The sequence below is a fragment of the Chlorocebus sabaeus genome, chromosome 8, assembly GCF_047675955.1.
Source record: "Chlorocebus sabaeus isolate Y175 chromosome 8, mChlSab1.0.hap1, whole genome shotgun sequence".
Taxonomy (NCBI): Eukaryota; Metazoa; Chordata; class Mammalia; order Primates; family Cercopithecidae; genus Chlorocebus; species Chlorocebus sabaeus.
In genome coordinates this window covers 804,270-825,757 of record NC_132911.1, presented here as the reverse complement: position 1 = coordinate 825,757, position 21,488 = coordinate 804,270, and the positions used below count along the sequence as shown (strand labels likewise).

Below are 21,488 nucleotides of genomic sequence, written 5' to 3'. Positions count from 1 at the left end.
ATCGCCAAGGACCCATCCTGGATCATCAGGTGAGCGGCCCTGGTGCCCCCAACTGTGCAGGAGCCCCTGAGACAATAGGCCTCTAGAGCTGAATATGAAAAGTCAGAAATGCTACTGCTTTTCCAAGAATATTATGTCATTCTTAAAGTGTTGCCAACTGACTGGCAAGTCAATCTTAAGAGCGACCAGGAAGATGTCCATTGAAATAGTCATACACGAAATGCCAAAGATGCACCACGTAGAATTTTCACTTTCTACTGACTGAAAGGCTTGTTTTACCTCATTAGTTCTAGAATATTTAAGAATCTAAAAATAAAGGGCAACTCTGATTTAACCTCTGCTTGAGTCATTATCTTAAGTAGCATTTAGGGCTTTTACTAAAAAACAGAAGTAAAATGAAAAGGTACACAAAGGTGTCCCGTGTCTGCCTGTGCTGATTCATGAAACTCGATTACACCGAGGCCCTGTGGGAGCGTCCTCCTAACAGACGGAAGTTCAACGGGGCGGCCGGATGGAAGCAGTCCTGAGAAGCAGGTGGGCTGGGGTGAGTAAGCGCTCGCTTCGTCTTCACACAGCCAGAAAGGAGAGCCACCACGCCAGCTCTTCTTGGCCGTTGGACTCTGATTTCCCAAACAGCTTGTTTTTGGGGTCTCCTCTCCCTCCACACAGCTCTCCACCGCCATTTCTGAGGCACAGCTGTGGTCTCCTGCAACCTAGAGCTAAGAGGCAGAAACGCTGTCCCTACAGGAGGTGGGCCCACGAGGGCAGCAGGGCCGTCACGCCAGCACCCATGTCTACTCTGGCAAGAGTCATCAGAGAATTCCAAATTAGGTCCCAGCAAGGACCGTGGCTTGGACTGGACGAGAAACTGGCTATCAGATTTTTCAAACCCCCACCTTGGTGGTTTTAACATGCAGCTAGGATTGCAATCAAGAGGCCGAGTAGGTAAGATTCATGTGTTCTCTTTTACTTTCTAAGGAGAGCAGGAGCCTGGGGTCAAGGCCCAGGGTCCTGGCCTGCTGCTGTGGTTGGAAACTGACACATGGCAATAAACATGGCATTCCCCTTGGCCTGTGTAAACTACTGGCTTTGTTCTCCTTTTATGACTTGTGCATAGTTCAGTGATCCCTACTAAAAATATTTTTATAATCTTTGCCCACAAAAGTGCTGAGAAAACCATTAGTAGCCACCCATAGATTGAGGTTTTAATCTCCTACTTAAAAAACTAAAACGGAGGACTGTTGGAGTTGTAGGCAAACGTTTAATACACACATCTGAAAGCATGAGACAGTCCAGACAGCACGCACTGGAGCTGGTGGGGCACACGGTCGGTGACAGGTGCTTGCTTGTTAGGTATTAATGTCAATAAATACTTTCAGAAAGTGCTGATAAATAACTTAAGTGTTACAAAAACAGATGGTCCACGGTGAGTCCAGGTTGCAGGTACATGCAGGCAAGACTGGGTCAGACGCTCCAGGGCTGGGCTGCACGTGCTCTAGCTGGCCTGAGTCCGACACATCATAGTTGTCCATGTACTTGGCCAGGATCTTCATGAGGGGCCGCAGCTTGAGCCACCACTGTTCTTTGGGAATCCTGTGCCTGTGGAGGGATGGGGGGACAGCAGTGAGGCTGTGAGATGCCACGGCCAGCACAGTGAGCCATCTTGCCAGAAACACAGGGTTTGTAGGGTTGGCTGAATCAACTAGATAATAAAGCCAATTTCAGGGTCAAATGAAACCATTGCTTTTATATTTCTAAAAATTCTTCCCAAAGACCTAGTGGTGGTTTCTTATTGTTGTTCTTTTGAGACAGAGTCTGGCTCTGTCCCCAGGCTGGAGAGCAGAGGTGCAGTCTCAGCTCACTGCAACCTCTGCCTCCCAGGTTCAGGCGATTTCTCCTGTCTCAGCCTCCTGAGTAGCTGGGACTACAGGTGTACACCACCACACCTGGCTAATTTTTGTATTTTTAGTAGAGATGGGGTTTCACCATGTGGGCCAGGCTGGTCTTGATCTCTTGACCTTGTGATCCACCCACTTAGGCCTCCCAAAGTGCTGGGATTATAGGTGTGAGCCGCCATGCCTGGCCAAGACCTAGTATTTTTTAACTGAGCTTCAGAAAATCTAGTTCCTCAAACCCCTGAATGAGTTGCTGAAAGCAACAGCAATGGCCATTCTCCTGTCCTGTACTCACGTTGGCTGGGTTTGCTAAGGCAATAAGACCCCAACTTACTCAAAATCCGTTTGCTTCTTCAGCTCTGCCACAGGTTGAAAAATAAGGTTTCTTTTGCTTATTCCCAGCACACAAACGGAATCATCGGTGGTAAATTTTTTTCCTATAAAAGATTTTTAAAAAGATTAACAACACCCTGTCACATGGGCAGGTGGGAGAGCAGAATCATGGGGCGAGATGAGAAGTGAGATTCCTGGCAACCATCCTGAACCTGGCCTGGAAGCCTGGGGGAGGCTGAGAATGGCCAAGAACGGCCGAGAACAGCTGAGAACAACTGCACAGTGTGGCCAGCGCCTGGCCTGGGCAGCTCTGCTCTTGTGGGATCGCCCTGATGGCTTCCTGGAACGCAACTTTTGTTTTTCCTCTCAGTGGAGAGAATTTTTCACTAAATAGTGGAATAGGGAAATTACCTTAAGAAATTGATGCCCACGAATACACACACAGAGGCGTGAGAAACATCCATAGCTAAATTAGCAAAAGAAAATCGATGTAGAACGAATCAGTCAGTTCTTCAAAAAGACAAACCAATTGAAACTGTTCACATCACTGTTTTTTGTAGACTGTCATTCTTCTACGTTGCACATTGGCAGTGATAATGGTTTGCCCTAAAAAAGCACACACCTGGTATGACTGAAGAAAGCTGAGGGGGGTGGGGGCAAGAAAGATGCTGGCACAAACAGCCACTCAGGAATGAGTGGGGACCAGCCACATTGGAACAACTAACAATTGTATTATACAAAATGTCATGTTTTTAAAAAATTTTCAGTTTATCTAAAGATTTGTTAGAATATGTAACTTACAAAACTGATTTAAGGAAAAACATGCATAGTTCTACAAACATGAACAATTCATTCAGCAGCCAAATCTTCCTCAAAACTGGAAGTTCTGACAGATGGAGTTGCAAGGAGGTTGTCCTAACATACATCCAAAAAATAGAAGGCCCCACTTAAACTGTGAGGGAAACTGCGGGCTGATGCTCAAGATCTCCAGAGCAAAAGGCCTGCACAAAAGAACTTCAGGTTGAATCTAGCAGTGATAAAAGAGAACATGTTACCCACGCCCAAGCTGACCTTATCCCAGGATTCCAAGGTTGATTAAATAGCAACGCTCAGAGACCAGCAGGAGTTAGAACATCACACGCAGCTCAGTACTGGACTGAAGAAGGAACCAGTATACCCTACTTCTCCCCGATAGGACAGCATTTTCACCAAGGCAGACGGCCTCCCTCCGCGGACCCCTTACCTCTGCCCCAGGCCTCCTTGAGTTTTGCAGTGATCCACTCCATAGCTCTGGCAGAGATTTTGGTTCCAAAGTTTCTATCAAATGGAGAGGGTGCCCCACAAAAATGACGATTTCTATTTCACAGAATTCACGTTTTTATTTCTAGGTCTTTATGGATAGCTGGAACAGAAAAAAACACAATCTCTGTTTCCTGTAGCCTGAACTCAGCCTGTTAAGCAAAAGTGTCAAGTGTTCCCCCTGCCCAGTAAGAAGAGGATTTTAATAAATGGAATGAGTCAACTAACAATCTCCAATATTTTAAAATCTTCAATCAGGATTTCATAAACTCATCTGGGGTGGGGATGGGTCGCAGCTTTAAGAATCTGATAACCGTTGTGGATTCTTTAACAAAATCACACATACGCCTCCTATTTCATCATCATTTCAGGGGATTCATCAGCTCTCTGGAATAAATTCACGGGCTCTGGTTTAAAAGTATAAAGAATAGGAGGTGGTGAGGAAGGAGTGTGTGTGAGTTAGGAATGCTGGACCGCTGTGTCCCAGGCTTAGCTCATGACATGCGTGTGCCTGCATGCAGCTCATTCCAGGTCATTCTGATTTGGGGTGAGTGTCAAGTATATTACATGTCTGATAATCAATTTTAAATCTTAGGAAGCTCCAGTTTTTAACTCGATGAAGTGTTTAATTTGAATAAGCATTTCCAAGTAGTGGGGTTGTCACTGTTTTCATGAAAGCTGACAGTTCCCTTAAAATCCCCATTACTCAAACCTCACCAACAAAAGAATCCTAAAGCTGGTGATGTTTGGCATGACTTAAAAGTTTAGATGTTTTGGCTGGGCATGGTGGGGATCACGCCTGTAATCCCACCACTTTGGGAGGCTGAGGTGGGCGAATCACCTGAGGTCAGGAGTTTGAGACCAGCCTGGCCAACGCAGTGAAACTCCATCTCTACTGAAAATACAAAAATTAGTTGTGCATGGTGGTGGACACCTGTACTCCCATCTACTCAGAAGGCTGAGGCAGGACAATCTCTTGAACCTGGAAGAGGTGGAGGTTGCAGTGAGCCAAGATTGCGCCACTGCACTCCAGCCTGGGTAACAGAGCAAGACTCTGTCTCAAAAAAAAAAAAAAAAAGTCTCCCAGCTAACTGGGTGTATGCATATACTGCAGATCGTTCTGTTGTATAGTGACACACGCGACACATAATGTGACACAACAAACTGACACAGGATGTCGATTTCACCTAAGCCCAGCTAACAGGGAGTGATGAAATCTCGTGCTGTGTTGCTCTGTCCCACCCAGAATGCAAATCATCCCTGTGCCCTAAGTCTCCATGCTGTCTGTGCCTCCTGTCCCTGAGTCACTCAGTAGCCGCCTTGGTTATCAGATGGTTATCAGTACCCACCCCCTCATGTATACAGGGGGCGGGTACTATCCCCAGGTTCAGGCACCCACTGGAGACTTGGGACACATTCCCTGAGGCTAAGAGGGATGACTATTTCCTTCTTCCTTCATAAACATCAGGTGCTAATTAGAGAAATGATTTTAAGATATCTAAAAGAGTAAGACTATAAAGCAAAAATTTTAGTTGTCTAAATGCGGGCAAGTCTGTAGAGCAACACACCACGACTCTGTTCTGCAACTGCTCAGCGTATAGTGCACTCCAGCGGCAAAGAAATTACCACTCATCCAACCCAAAGTCACAGAGCAGAATCTAAGAACCGCAGTGTTACGGTGACCATAAGATCAGCCCTGGTCTCTCACTCACCTGAGCACAAGGCCCCTCTGGATGGTAGTCTTCATTTTCTGCATCAAGCGCTCCACATTGGACTGGAAAAGAGCATTTTGTTAATCAGACAATAAACTTCTGCTAAGCACCTACTGTGTGCCAGGTCCTGCAGGGCGGGAAGTGCCAACCACACGTGGTGGTGAGCGTGGCCAAGGAGGCTGCAAGCTCTCACAGCTTGGGTCTCGGGGAGCCTCCCCAGGCGGCGAGAGCACGTCTGCAGCAATGAATGCTGAGCACAGGGCACTGATGTGAGCAGCCCTCACAGCGGCCACTAGAAACGCCTTCCGGAATCAACAGGGTCCCTCTGAAGATGATAATTCCGTGACTGGCCTAGTGCTCATTCATGGCTCTATTGCTCCTTATTTTCATGACGATGTTCTCTCGGCGCTCTCAGAGGAAAAGAGCGACCTGTGGCCTTTCAATGGAATCTCCTATGACGGCCTGATGAACAGTCTCTGATCAGAGAATTTTGTAAACTCTCATCGACACACAGATTTCTTAAGGAACAGATTGTCTTAGAAAAGGGTAACATCCTATATCAGATCATCTTGGGAGGATTACAAGAGGGAGGTAATTCTCTAATGACTCATCCTAAGAAAATGGAGATTTTTACATCTAATCAATCTGTCACTGGGCACGGTGACAGAATTTCACAAAGTAGGAGCCTGGGCGCAGTCGCTCACGCCTGTAATCCCAGCTCTTTAGGAGGCCAAGGCGAGTAGATTGCCTGAGGTCAAGAGTTTGAGACCAGCCTGGCCAACATGGTGAAACCCCGTCTCTACTAAAAATACAAAAATTATCCGGGCATGGTGGCAGGTGCTGTAGTCCCACCTACTTGCGAGGCTGAGGCAGGAGAATCACTTGAAGCCAGGAGGCTGAAGTTGCAGTGAGCTGAGATTGTGCCACTGCACTCCAGCCTGGGTGACAGAGCAAGCGTCCATCTCAACAACAACAACAAAAAATCATAATTTCTCTTCTGAAGCTCTTGCCAGGTTGAATGCTGGTGAGGCAGGATCTTTGGACAGATTTCTGAAATACGGTCATGAGTCACATAACAGGGGGATATGTTCTGAGAAATGCATTGCTAGGTGACTTGAGCCTTGTGCAAACATCCTACAGTGAACTCTCACAAACCCAGGAGGCAGGGCCTGCCACATATCTGTTGTTCCTGACTACAAACCTAAATGTCTGAGACTGTTGAATACTGCAGGCAATTGTGTATCTAAACATGTCTAGATGTAGAAAAGCACAGTTAAAAATATATATATATGTATATAACATATGTTTTTTAATATATATAATCTTTTATAAAAGATAAATAACAGTGCACCTGTTTGGGGCAGCTCCAATATCATCTTATGGGACCCACCGCTGACAGAAACATCATGATGAAGTGAATGACTCCACAAGTATTTAATTTGACATAGTGAAGAAATTCGTGATTCACATGTCACATAATTAGTGACAACGCCAAGGCCCTTTTTACTTGATCTACTTGGCCCAGAAACAAGTAACATCCTAACCTTTTAAAAGACAATGGTGCCGGGTACAGTGGCTCACGCCTGTAATCCCAGCACTTTGGAAGGCCAAGATGGGCAGATCACGAGGTCAGGAGTTCGAGACCAGCCTGACCAACAAGGTGAAACCCCATCTCTATTAAAAATACAAAACTTATCTGGGCATGGTGGCACGTGCCTGTAATCCCAACTACTCAGGAGTCTGAGGCAGGAGAATTGTTGGAACCTGGGAATCGGAGGTTGTAGCGAGCCGGGATCATGCCACTGCATTCCAACCTGGGTTGCAGAGCAATATATAACATTATATATTTATTTATATAACTAACTAAAGACAATTGTTCAAGTTGCATTTTATCTGCCAAGGCCTGTCATCCTGCATGGAGTTTAGTAACTGAACACTGCAGGGTCCAGGCCTGGATTCTGCTGTGCCATCCAAGCAGGGGCAGACCCCGGGCTCGGTGACACTCTTCCCTAAAAGAGCCACAGATGCCAAAAAACCACGGCCGTGTGTGTGTCAGTTTAGAGGCAGACACAGCATCAGAGGCCTCAAGATTTAAAAGAAGCTGCAGCAAGCTTCAGAGCCAGTTGCAGACGTGGGTGGTGATTGTTAGCGGAGGCGCTCAAATCGTTTGTGACAGAAGTGAGAAAACATTAACTACACAACAGACTACATCAAAAAAACAAGCTCATGTTTCACACAAGAGACTAGAAGGTGTCCTCAACCAGGCACATCCGCCTTCACCTGACACATGGGAGAGGCATCTGGGCAATGCGAAGGGCATCAAGCATGGCGTGTTCTGTAGTACCTGTCTCCATGCCCCCTCGAAAAGCAAACCACCCTAGATACGATGTTTCACTCCACAGCACCGAGTGGATCCAAAGGGGACGGTCCCCCTAGGCCAGCCCCCGTCACATACCTGCAGATCCCTGATGTCGAAGGGCTCTTCAAAAATGTATGCGGCATCGGCTCCGGCCGTGAGCCCCCCATGTTGGCCAGGTAGCCACGGTAGCCGCCCATGGACTTGATGAACACGCGCCGCTTGGTTCCGCTGGCGGACTGCTTGATGTGGTCGCAGGTCTGGTCACAGAGATCAGTCACTCCAGCCCAGGGCCAGGGTGCACCCACCATCCCAGAGCTCCCCGACGAGTAAGTGCAGCAAGGGCCCCCACCGCGCCTGAGCATGCGGTCCCAGCATCGCAGAGGTGAAGGGTGTGCAGCAGCCGGGATGTGCCCTTGGAGTGGGTGTGAACATGCCCCCAACCCCCCCACCCCACCGTGGCAGCCACCTGGAGATGACCTCAATGACCTGTGGTGGGGGCCTGGCCATCTGCCGCTCCCTTCTCCCAGGACTCATAAAAGGAGACTGAAAAGACGACCCCACAAGCCAGCTCACTCCACGCTGCTCTCTGTCCCTGCTGAAGCAGCTTTCACCAGACACGGACACCGTTAGGTGTGAGCTGAGAAGTTAGGGGGCTCTCACCTACCAGCTTAGTCCATGGGAACAGCTGTGATCTTCTATTTTCTTCCATTAAAGCTCCCTGTGATTTTAGATCTGTGGCCATCTTCCGTTCATCAGGTGAATGTTACGTTTATAGAAACTCTACTCAAAGGCAGACGGTGGTTCTTAGACCCAGGTGCCTGGGGAGTCTTTCGGATGCATAGGCATCAGGTCCCCAAGTGAAATGTCTGCCATCCGCCCTCCACGAGGACCCAAGCTCAGTGGGGAGAAAAGCAGCAGAGAAATGCATCGGCCACCTTCCCACCCCCACACGAGTCCGGGCTGCAGCGCCCTCTCCTGGGACTCTGCAAAACCTCTGCCTGGGCCTCAGCTCCCATCCCGGCACCCTCCAATCTGTTCACACAGACTGGAGACCCATCTATAAAAAACATAAATCTGATCCAGTCATTCAAAACCCTTTGGCTCACTTCAAGTACACGTCAAGACTTTCTCGGGAATCCCTGGCCCCGCCTTGCTTCTGATACCAGGTCCCGCTCTAGATCCAGCAACCTCAGGTCCTCCTGGGGCCTCTGGATATGCTGGCTGCTGTGTGCATTCAGGTACAGTGGTGGGCGGGAGAGCAGCCCCCAAAGGAATCCCGGTCCTAATGCCTGGAACCTGAGAACGTTCCCTCATGCGGTGATAAAGGAATCCTGAGGACTACCCAGGTGCGCCCTAAGTGCCACCACTTGCATCAGCAGATGAGGGGTGTAGAGGCCCTGGAGCAGGATGCTGCACACCTACATGGGAGGAGGCGGCACCAGGGAACAAGGCGGGCAAGGCCCGCAGCTCTGGGCACCTGAATGGGCCACGAGGGACTCTCCTGGAGCAAACACTGGCCTCAGTCCATGGCTCCTGCCTTCCAGAACTGTGTGACAGTGAGTATTATTTTCCAGCCCCAGGTGTGTGGTCAGGGTCACAGCAGCCACGGAACACACACAGGCACCTTCCTCAGCTCTGACCAGGAGGGAAATGTCATTTTCTCACAAAAATGCCGCCTGGTTTCTAATGGCAAAGTTCGTCTGTCAGGGGTTCTCGGGGCACCCCATGTCCTCTCTTCATAGAAATCACCCTGGAGTCTCTCCCTGCAGTTAGCTCGTGGTTATTTTACTTGCAGTCCTCACTAGGCTACAAATTCCATGAGGGCAGGAACTGTGGGCTGGACTTCCACCACTGCACCATCAGCAGGACCCGGTCAAGCACCCACAGCAGGCGCTCAAGAAATGCTTGTCTCTGAATGACATAAGCACAGTATTCTCCAGCCAGCCAGCCATCCTGGTCAAGGGCTGATCCTGAAGGATTCCCTAACCGGCCTCCATGGGACTCAGCCAAGAGTAAAAGCATGAAGTGGGGGTGTGGACTTGAGACTGGGGGCCACACGAGAGTCTGTGCACCAAAGTTTAACACCCACTGGGAAATTTTCACTTGAGATCTTCGGATGAAATTTAAAAACACACTTTGTTGAATAAACACAGGCTTCATTAAACCATTCCAACCTATACTTTGTTTCTTTGGCAGATTCTTTTCCTCCCAAAATAATTGGTTGATGTGTTCAAAAGTGAACACGGGCTCTAGTTAGCGGGCCACTTTGCATTGTGTAGAAGCCGAGATGGGGAGAGAAACAGGCAATGGGAAGAATTCCCATCTTTGTGCTTAGGAAGGACAGAGGACAGAAGCCCGTCAAGGGTCCAAAGAGCCCACAACTGCCTTCTTGAAGGGCCAGTGCAGAATTCTGAGGGTGTCACTGTTCCACCTGTACTGGGTTCTCTCTCTAATTGCGATCTAAGACTTAGGATGTCGTAAGGCTTTAAGACTTGCCCTTTGTCTTAGAGAATCCCGGGCATGGGAAGGAAAATGTCGGTGGGGCATCAGGACCCCCAGAGCCACAAAGCCTTATGGGTTATTTTTCCAACTGAATCTCCCCCGCAGCCCACCCTGAGGTGGGGAATTACTGTCACTCATTCAAAGAATGACATCAACCACTTAATGACAAAAGAATTCTGCAGGTAAGCAGCTCTCCCAAGAGGCTGATTTGTGCCCGAGCGTGTCTGAGTTCTGGTCCCACCAGGCTGCTGCTGTGGGTGCGTGGAACAGCGCAGCGCTGACACCTGAGCCACGCCCCCGACCGTGTGCTCCTCTGAGTGTAAACACAGTGACAACTGGGACGGAAGAGTCCGCCTTTGCTGGAGCTCAGATACAGCTTTCCTGAACTCTCTCATTACCTAGATGGCGTCTTAAACCTGAATTAGCTTCTAAAAATAGCAAGTCCCTCTGGCGGTGCCTCAGGCAATTAGTCAAAGTAGTACTGTCAAAAAGAAGGCTGATCCCAAGCGTGGACCTGCCTGCCTGCAGTGTTTCAAGCCTGGACATCTAGAAACTGCTAAAGGAGAGCAAAGCCAGCGACGGCCGGACCCTAACGACATTCAGTGAACAGGAGTCAAGCGCGGGGCCCAAGGAAGTCCATGGAACGAGCCGTTGCCAACCTCTGCAAAGCCAGTAGAGCACCAGGGAACACGACAGGGAGAAGCCCAGGAGAGAGATGGCCCTCAGCTCGAGTGGGAGGCACAGGAGGCTGCAGCTGACCTCACGGCCCCTCTGCTCCCTTCCCTGCACTGGAACTCAGTTCTGAAGGAAGAACCCGGAACAGAACTGCTGTTTTCCGAGGTTCTGTGCCAAGCTGAACTAAGGAGTCTCCAACAGGGCTGGGAGTTTTCACTGCAAACTCTGGAGCTGGTTTGGACGTGAACATCTAAGGTAAAGGCCAGCGGCTGCTCTCCAGGAGGCACCAGGCGGCCAAGCCACTGATGTGACCCCATGTGTCAAGGGGGCCACTGTCCCATTTGCAGATGAGGACCCTCTCTGGGTCAGCTTATCAGGGACCAGAGGTGGCCACCATGCGGGTGTCAGCACCACGCCCATGACTGGCAGAATCCACTCCTTCCAAAGCACATGTTGGTGAAACTGCCTGCCCAGGAGGGCATGATCTCGGCTCTCTTCAGAACCTCTCATCTCACCAGGAAGGCTGTGGTTCCAGGCAGTGCCCCCCAGTGGGCACGCCTCTATCCCAGAGCTCGTACGTACCAGGCACTCAAACCCCTTCCTGCAGGCTCCCACAGCTGACCCTGCGGCCTCGCTACTCAACGCAGGCTGGAGAGGCAGGCTCTAGAGAAATGGTGCTCACCACTCCCCTAGTCTAGCAGGGATAGAAACACGACCCCAAGGACTGGATATATCCTCTCACTTTTAATCAATAAAGACAGGTTCTTCCTAAGGCAGAGAAGCTAAAAAATTTACCCTGTTCTGGCCAGTGTGACTGACATAAAGCCAAGCTAGAAAAGGGTGAGGGGGAAATCTGGCTCATTCTTAACACAGAAGAAACACACTGCTAAAATAAATGAAAGAAAGCAATAGGAGGAAATGATGTTTCTTGCATTTGAAACATCAACTTGCTTTGTTCAAGAGGTTTAAGACACACGTAAGCCATGCTCCACACACACGGCCGGCCATTTCTGAAGTCAGTGTTTCTGGAACAAAAGCCTTGGCCTGCCCCAGTGAACATTCACACTGAGCACACTGTCGCGAGGCTGCTTGGCCAGCCAGCAGGGGGCAGGAGAGAGCCGCAGGTGCCATGTGGGGTCCCTGCAAACTGGCCTCACTCCCTCAGTCAAGGGCCTTGCCTCTTGCCAATCCAGGGGCTTCCTCCAAGGGGAAGCGGCCTCTTCAGCTGCCACCGCACTGACTTCAGAAGGCTTAGCCAATGGGACAATAGATTCAACAGAGTTCCATGTTGTTAAGGAAAACTTCTGTTACCAGGCAACCTTAGTATCAGATTCAACGTAAAATAACCAACAAGATCGTTTCCAAACAAACATGCTAGTAGTGCCTTATCCTTCAATGCTGCTTAAACACGGAGAAGAATGAGGAAAAAAGAGCATGGCACTTACTTCTTAAAAAATAACACCTCTTCCAGGTTCCTTTTACCCATATCATAAAGACTTACAACTGGATTCCCTACAGGAAGGTGGAGTGGGGGTGGATCCCCACGCTGACCCAGCCTCCCCCCAGGTCAGTCACCCGCCCCTCACCGCGGGGTTCACAGCTCTCCAGACACTGTCACCTCAACAAAGAAAGGTGGCATCTCTGAGCTCTCTTCACAGGGAGCACCCAAACGGGAGCTAGAGAGACAGACACACCCACAACTGCTGTAAAATCCAGAAACGCAATACATATTTAAGGACTTCATTATTAGTTATTTAAAACTTGAAGAACAAAGTGAGCCTGCTTTTAACCTCTCTGCCACAATAACATCGTGTACGTCTGTCTTCTACCATTTGTTCCTTCTCCAGCAGCTGCCGCCTGGCTGGCCGCCTGCAGAAGAGCCGCCTCCGGTACTCCTGCGAGGCCCTCGGTAAAAGCGTGAGCACCACGATCACATCTCAGGACGCTGCACACTTTAGGGTCGCCCACAGACCGCCATTGCCAATGCCTGGAAGGCACTGAACGGGCCCTCCTGCTCTTTGTAAATGTCACCTCTTGTAAGCTATGTTGTGTTGAAAATTTTTAACTGCAGTCCACACATACTTCTTTGTTTCTGTCTTGTTTTTATCCTAGAGGCATATTATTTTGGAAAATTAAGTTTGCAAGTGTGAAGGGTTTTCCGAAAATCGACTTCTAATCCTGGAAGGACCAAAAAAAAAAAAAAAAACTGCCAGATGTGGTGCTCACGCCTGTAATGTCAGCAGTTTGGGAGGCCGAGGCGGGCAGATCACTTGAGCCCAGGAGTTTGAGACCAGCCTGGAAAACATGGCAAAACCCTGTCTCTACTAAAATTACAAAAAAAAAAAAAAAAAAAAAAAAAAGGATTAGCTGGGCGTGGTGACATGTGTCTATTCCCAGCTACTCAGGAAGCTGAGATGGGAGGATCACCTGAGCCCAGGAGGTAAAGGCTGTAGTCAGCCAAGGTTTGCGTCACTGCACTCCAGTTTGGGCGACAGAGTGAGACCACTTCTCAAAAAAAAGCAAAAACTGTATAAATCAGTACAGAAGGGAAATGGCTGGGCACGGTGGTGCACGCCTGTAATCTCAGCATTTTGGGAGGTCGAGGTGGGCAGATCACACCTGAGGTCAGGAGTTTGAGACCAACCTGGCCAATATGGCAAAACCCCATCTCTAATAAAAACACAAAAATTAGCCCGGCATGGTAGTGGGTGCCTGTAATCCTAGCTACTCAGGAGGCTGAGACAGGAGAATCACTTCAACCCTGGAAGCAGAAGTTGCAGTGGGCCGAGATTGCACCACTGCATGCCAGCCTGGGCAACAAGAGCAAGAGTCTACTTCCAAAAATAAAAATAAAATAAAAATAAAATAAAAATAAAAAAAGAGAGCTAATGCTTTTCATTTAAGGGAAGGGAGAAGAACATTCAGTATTTACACATCTCGCGCACACATCTGCAGTGGTGCCCTGAAGTATTCAAAGATACACATTCCTACAAACATAGCTCAAAACCACTCACCAAGTTACATGCTAAAAGCACATGCATAGGAAGAATGCTACATTATATTTTTTAAGCATCTGTGTCCAGTATTTTAGCATACTGTCAATTTTCTCTTCAGGTGCTGTATGCCTAAATTATTACATCTTTAGTCATTCATTTTAGAATTTATGACTTGCTTTAGACAAAAGAAATGTATTTGAACATAAGCTACTAACTTAATGACTTAGGGGAAAATTACTAAATTAACTTAGAAGTTAAACTTTGCAAACTGAATTTGTTGGACCTCATGTAAGCTAGATCATCAGTTTTTTAAATTGTTGTGTGTTTCCCTTGAGGATGGAAGTCTCTTTTCTCTCATGTACTGTGCACACCACTGCAGCCCGCGTCTCTCGTCCACTGCACCACAGTGCGACCTGCAATTCACACTGTACCACGCCTTCCACACTTTACCTGAAAGTCACTAAGTATAACCAAGAAGGAAATTAAAAGCAGATAAATGACCTCCACCCCCAAATCTAGCATACAAATGTTAAACATTCATCCAAGTAAAACCAAAAACCCCTGTTAGCTCACGATTGTAACTGGTAGAGTTATGTGCATGGCAATTGAAAGTCTCAAGAAAAAGTTTATACAAAAAGACATCTGCAAACATCGACAGTGCAGAGAGGACTTCACTCTGCATCCAGCCTGTCCTGGAAGCCACGGCCAAATGCCAGGTTGTATAGATCCGAAAAGCAGAAAAAAAAACACAAGTGTTGAAATGTGTAGAGTCTTAGCAATGTACAACTTCGATGTAGGATGTGCAGAAACCTTGAATTTCCAATCAGAAAACAGGAACATGAGCAAGTTCCCCAGCAGCGCCCACCTTCTGCCTACGCCACGTTTAACAGGAATGCTGGCCACCTCCGGGGGGAGAGGCTTCCTGGTCACATTCGCTCTGGCAGCCGCACAGCTGGCCCTGCCACAAACACCTGTCTAATACTGAAGAACCACCCGCTCCCTGGGCTTTGCTCACTCTAGCCGAGAGAGCGTATTTACAGAGTATATTATCAACTGAGTCCTCGTTCAATGCGTCAAGGTTGTTGAAGGCAGGGCAACCCCATTCCTGGCCCAATTAAGTGAACTGAGCAGAGCAAATGGCCCCAGTTGGATGGCACTCAGTCACGACAGCAGCGGCCACTATTCACAGGGCACTGGCTTCGTGCCTGGAACAGTTCCAAGCATCTTCTTTCTGTCCGAGGAATGTGCACTGCAACCCTGTGGGGCCATTTGCAACGTCCACCAGAGTTCTGAGGCAGCCAAGTCCAGGCTGTCTGTGGGCCTCCCCGTGTGGCCGTTCACATCCCCTGCAGACCAGACCTCACTGCAGGGACCGCAGGGACCGTGGGTTCCAGGGCTGCCTTGAGGCACATGCCCCCTTCGCCACCTCTTCCTGGCCCCTGACACCAACCCTTACCACTGCTGCCAACACTTTATTTTCTCATGGCTCCTGAGGGGCCTGTTCTTTCTGCCCTTCCCTGCTCTTGGCTTGGAGGACGCCCACATCAACGCCAACGCTCACCTATCCCTACTCCCGCGTCCGGCTTGGAGGACGCCCACATCAACGCCAACGCTCACCTATCCCTACTCCCGCGTCCGGCTTGGAGGACGCCCACATCAACGTCAACACTCATGTAATCACCACCCCTTCCATGGGACTTCATGCCTAGGAGTCTCAGTATCAGAAAGTCAGATTCCTGTGCTTGTTGGAGAATTTCTTCCCATCATGGAAGTGAAGGAGATACAATTCTAGGTGCCTGCAATAACCTCATTTCCACAGCTAAGCAACTTCAGTAGTAGCACAAAACAAAAGTTTTTAACTCATTTTATACAAGCTAAATATAATTTAATTTTTACATCCACGTTCTCATCAGCTCCCACCTGGTGAGCAGGCGAATAGTAATTTTCAAAGAAACAAATTGTTCCATAATTTCAACACTTAGCATTATCACTATTAAGCAAGAATTATCCCAAAAATACACGATCGTGTTCTCACATTCAAAAGCTGATTGTCACACAGTGAACTAGCACTTACTGCAAAGGAATGTTTCTTTTCAGGTTTCTGTTCTGGGGAAAAAAAAAGATTTCTGGCAAAGAGATAAACATTAATTATGTAACTATCCAAAATGCGTCCGAGAAAAATAATGTCATCCAATTAGTTCTTTAAAGTGTTACAAATGCAGCTCAGTTTTAATAGTAATTCATCCATAATTATCAAAAGAATCTTTAAAAATCTTAATACTGAAAGAATAACCATAAATGGATACAAAACACAAAGCAGAAGAGTTAACATTTGGGGTAGGTTTTGGCCCATATTTTTAACATATGCATAGTTACTTCCTTAGCTGAAGTATATCCCTCTCCTCCTAGGCTCTTCAAGCCTGATTTTCAAACATAGACTGGCTTTTGGTTCATGAAGGCAGCTTTAGAAGATGTCAGGATCGGGCCGGGCGCAGTGGCTCAAGCCTGCAATCCCAGAATTTTAGGAGGCCAAGGTGGGCCGATCACTTGAGGTAAGGAGTTCGAGACCAGCCTGGCCAATATGGCAAAATCCTGCCTATATTAAACATTTTTGTAATTAACCAAGCGTGGTGGCACACACCTATAATCCCAGCTACTCAGGAGGCTGAGGCAGAGAGAACTGCTTGAACCCAGGAAGCGGAGGTTGCAGTGAGCCAAGATGGCACCACTGCACTGCAGCCTGGGCGACAAAGTGAGACTGTCTCAAACAAGATCTTAGTCCTCAGAAAAGGCTGTGAGCATCCCTGGCCCCAGCCAACCCAAGCAATCACATGGTAATGGTTATCATCTGATTTTGACACAAAGTTCTATTATCCTCTCTAAACACAATGGTAAACAGTTGCCATCAGCCCACAGAAACTCCCAGGACCCAGTAACACTGGACTAGCAAGATTAATGGGACACGTACGCAGGGTTCAGCTGCAGAAAGTGATGGCACCAAGAATGGTGTGTGCTCAAACCAGTCCCCACCCAGCCAAGCCCCTTCTCCTTTTCCCCACTGGATTCATCAAATCAAATCTCGCTGTCCTTGGCAAACATACCACTAATTTATTTGCTGCCCAGAAGAAAAGCACACTTCCAGTTAACATGACACCCCCGCTATGATAGAACAGCCTTAATTCAGATATGACGTGGAGGAACAGAGGGAGGAGGGGTCGAGGGCCGTTCTGGAATCCACAGCTGTTTTCTGGGGAAGGCCTCTGTCCCACCCGAGCCTGACACTCGTGCCACACTGTCCCCGTGGTGTCTGAAAAGCTCCATGAAGACAGGGTCACTCTGACCCCTTCACACCCACAATGCCAAAGAGGAATGTTCAGGAAAAGTCTCCTGCTAGTGCTGAAGACAAGAATAATTCCTCGTGGTGCCCGAATGTCAGGAGAAAACAAGGCACCATGTGGACGCCTTCCAGGTGAATTTTGGAATGACTCTACCGAATGCCACTCATCCTTTTTCAGAACAAAACCAATACCAGAAAACATGTGTCGCCAGCAGAGAGATGGTCCCTTTGACGGCTCACACACACACCTACGTTACGCTGAATTTGTCTCAAAAGCCACCCTCTCTGTGCTCATGTAAAAAGTCTCCTTTATTAACCAGTACCCTTTCCCATCTGGTGCTTTTTAACAAGCAAGACAGTCCTGTAACACTCAGGCAGTCTAAAACGTCAAATGGAAGCCTAGAATCCTCTTCCATGCATCTTCACTGCAAAGTATTTTGACTTGAGCCAAATCGTGCTATTCCTACACCTCGATAGGCAACTCAGAGCTTCCTATCAAGGAGATGCAGCATGATTTCTGCTAGGCACAGAAACTGGTGGGGTGGGCATGGGGTTGAGGGAACATTATATAGAAAGCACACCCCGATAATCATCTGCATGAGAGCCACACTGGCCAGCAAGCCCCGGTCGGCTCAGTCCCTGCACAGTCACAGGTGTGAGGCCTACACAGGGCAGACACCTGGCACTGCTGAACCCCCAAGGTCGTGGCCTCTGCCCCTTCTCTGCTGCCCATCAGTTCCAAGCTTCTGGCAACAACGCCTGCTGTCCCCACTGCCTGATCGACTCTTCGTGAAGAGCAAATGTTGCCAGGATAGCTTATGAGTACATGTGCCAGGAAAGCAGCTCCGACTGACATTGAAACCCCGTTCTCGCACCCCTGGCAGCTCCCTTGTCCCCGATGTGGACATGCTTACAGGCTCTGTCTCGCAGAGAGCCGAATGCAGACTCAATGTTGAGTCAGAAATACACAAAGAGAGTGATGGTTAGGAACTGCCTGCCTGTCCCCCAAAACACAGGTTGAAATCCTCACCCTCAATGCGATGCTGTCAGGTGGTCTTTGGGAGGTGATGAGTTCCCAAGGCTGGAGCCCCATGAATGGGGTTTGTGCCTCAGAAAGGAGCCCAGCAAATCCGTCACCCTCCCACTGTGTCTGGGTCAGAGAGAAGGTGTGCATGAACCAGGAAGTGGCCCGCACCAGAACCCACCTGTGTGGCACCCTGATCCCGCCTTCCAGCCTCTAGAACTGTGAGAAATTCCTGTTGTTCATAAGCCACTCAGTCAATGGTGTTTCGTTACAGCAGCCTGAGCTGCCTGAGATGACAATGCTTCACCGTTCTACGGAGACGGCTACTCCCCTCTCCCAGAAAGAGGGGTTTAATTAAAATCCCTGTCTCTCCTCGCCGCCACCACAGATCTCATTCCCCCACCCAGTAAGCCAGCAGTCGCTAGGATTAAAGGAAAAGGAGGATCGTTTTAGACCAGCCCCTCCATGTTGGTCTGAAGCCTTTGACTTTGCCCACTTGCACGCTGGCCGTGTCACCAGGTTCCCCATGCCAGCTCTGCAACTGCACCGGGTCCCAGGCTCTGCACAGACTTCTCCAGTTGCCCATCCAGCACACCCATTTCCCCTTCTCCTTTGCAGATTGTCCTTCAATATCCAACCACCCTCTCTGCAACCCAAGGCCTTTTGATCCAGCCGTGCAACTGGAGTCCTTGGCTCAGGTAACCCAGGCCCAAGCCGTTGGCACCTACGATCTACTGGTTGTGAGGTCTGCACAGCCACTAGCTGCCCCAGCCACACCAGGGCCTGGGAGGGGAGGCAGAGGAAGCTCTGAAGTTGCCAATAGTCACGCGGGGACAGGGGTCCTTGGGATGAGGAGGATGTCATGGGAAGAAATTCAGAGAAAGAGCCCGAGGGCTGGACGGGTCATGCCCGAAGCCTGCACTGCTGAGTTTTCCAGGTTTCTGAACTTAATCGCTGACCCACATAGCACACGTTTCCTGAGTGCTGACCCTGTGTGGCACTGGACACGGCAATAAAGCAGGACCCCCACCTCCCCCGTCCCCCACATACATGGGGCCTCCGTCCTGGCAGGAAGTCAGGCCTGGGCACCCAGCTGGCACAGCGAGCCTGGGAATGGGGCCATTTCAGATGGACAATGGGTGCAGCCTTGCCACAGCCCAGCAGTCACCTGCACTGCCACAGCCAGGCTGAGTCTGGATCAACCGCACAGAAACCTGACCCTCTCAAGGGCACGCCTGCGCTCATTAGGGAGAGACACTGTGTCCTGCTTATCTCCAACACTATCTCTGCATGTCTAGTTACAAACGGATGACACAGTCTCGGAAGCACATATCCCAGGCCTCCCCCTGCTCCTCTCCTTGGTGCCATTGACGGGAAGGGGCCGGCATGGCCGTGAGGTCGCATACCCACAGCCACCCTGCCGCTGAGAGGTGGGCCTTTGATGGTTACTTCTGCCAAAGAACCCGCTCCATCTTGGAGCACGTCATGGCGGGCGGGAAGCTCCGTCCGGAGAAACAGCGATGCTTCTCCCCAGGGCCAACGGAGGGCACCCCCCACCCTGCATTCAGCAGCTTACTTACATTCTGGAAAACATCTGAATGAATGGGGAACACTAAAATGAAAAGAAAATTTAGAAGGCTGTGTGAAGTCTCAGCGAGTCCAAAGGTTTCTGAACCAAGACTGCTGGGGTCGACGAGCTTACAGGGAAAGTTTCCACACGGGCCTTCAACAGGCAACACTCAGCAGAGAGCGCCACGCTCTGGGCAGAACCTCAGACACCACAAAGTCACATCAGAGCCAACAGCAACTGAAATACAGCTCTAACCCTAACCCTTCCACAAGTTTAAATTCAGCTGAGGAAACCACATGAGACTCCTAAAAATAGGAAACAGTATCTGAGTTCTTAAAAAAAAAAAAAAAAAAAAAAAAGGCCTAGACAAACACGCACACCCCTGTAATGCAGAGTCAAACTTTCAAAACCACACATTCACATGCAGTGAAACTGTTGGCAACTATAGTAAGGCCAGAAGATCCCTTTTCCATTTAGCTCTTTTTAAACAAGGCATATGAGGGGCAATCAGCTTTTCCAATAGTAAGAGATGGCATTTTCCAGACTAATCCAACTTCACCTAGAATTTAAAACCACGGAATTCACATGTGCTAAAGGAATAAGGATATAAAATCGTGCTTTTCGGATATGCTACAATGTAAGTTTTAAAAGGCATATCATCAAATGCACTTAAATTTCAAACTCCTGCAGTTGCCCAAAACCCAAGCGTAAAAATGCGTGCTTATGGTCACGAAACGGAGTCAAGCACAGCAAGGAAACTAAAGCAGGAGTTACCCTCCCAGGCTGGCGCCCTGCTCAGAGGTATGTAACAGTCTAATAACTGAGTCCAAGGGTGGAAGGAAACCACTGACCAGCACTTCACATGCTGGGAAGCAGGCAGGGCCGTGTGGGCACCCAGCTTTGATTTGCTGTTTCAGATCCGCATCACCCGCCTGCTGGAGGCAGCACCTTGGACTCCTGCAAAGGCCGGCGTTCAGATGCTGTCGGACCCTGATGGAGAGGGGCGGATTCCAAACCCACCAATAAAAAAAAGAATAAAAATGAAACCTCTAAAACCAATGCCTTATTTTAGGGCTTTCTAAGATCTTCAGTCCAAAAAAAGTAGTAGCTTACATTTTAGAGTGTCTGAAGAAACATTTTTTTTAGCCCATTTTTAAACTAATTGTAGTTACTATTTATTAAAAGCCTGGCCAGCAATCTGACCAACACGCTTTTTCACATGACCCTCGCAGGGTAACAGTGCCAGGATTCCTCAGAAGCAGTGTTGCTATTACTGGCTCACCTGGTGCATGTGCCACTGACCCACCAGAGGCTCCACCAAACCCTGAAGCATTACAGTTGCCTTTCTGCTCACGTAGCACGTCACAAACAAACAGCACCGACACGCCGCACACTGATAGTTTTACAGTTCACTTAGACTTTGACGCTTACACATTCAGATAGCAAAACATGCCGGTGCTGAGGAGACAGGTGTCAGCACCTTCTCCTGCCCTCTCCTGAGGCGAGGGCCCATAGACCCTGGCACACAGAAGCCCAGGCTTTCTTCATAGCAACCCCTGGCCAAGATTTCTTGAGTCTCTGGCATGGAGGCTGTGTTTTCAAAGACAACGGCAGCACCTCGGAGGGTCCCAGTGGGGTGCAGCTGTGGCCATGGGCACCACACAGAGCAGCGTCTGTGGCTGCTGTGATGCCAGAGACATTTCATCCACAGCACGTACTGCCTCCTAACCAAGGCTTGGACAACAGAAATCGCATTCCATAAACCATCAATGGCTGAGGAAGCCAT

The 21,488-nt window shown here is 49.0% G+C and overlaps 1 protein-coding gene across 1 annotated transcript; it reads right to left on the bottom strand.

The window, feature by feature from the left end:
• Nucleotides 1-1,241: 1,241 nt before the first annotated feature.
• LOC140712160 (ATP-dependent 6-phosphofructokinase, platelet type-like) lies at nt 1,242-3,581 on the bottom strand. The gene is made up of 3 exons (XM_073017900.1): nt 3,472-3,581; nt 2,230-2,332; nt 1,242-1,599 (listed from the first exon to the last, which is right to left on the bottom strand). The coding sequence occupies exons 1-3, from the start codon at nt 3,512-3,514 to the stop codon at nt 1,398-1,400; spliced, it is 348 nt and encodes a 115-aa protein (XP_072874001.1). The 5' UTR covers nt 3,515-3,581; the 3' UTR covers nt 1,242-1,397.
• Between the last annotated feature and the right edge of the window lie 17,907 nt (nt 3,582-21,488).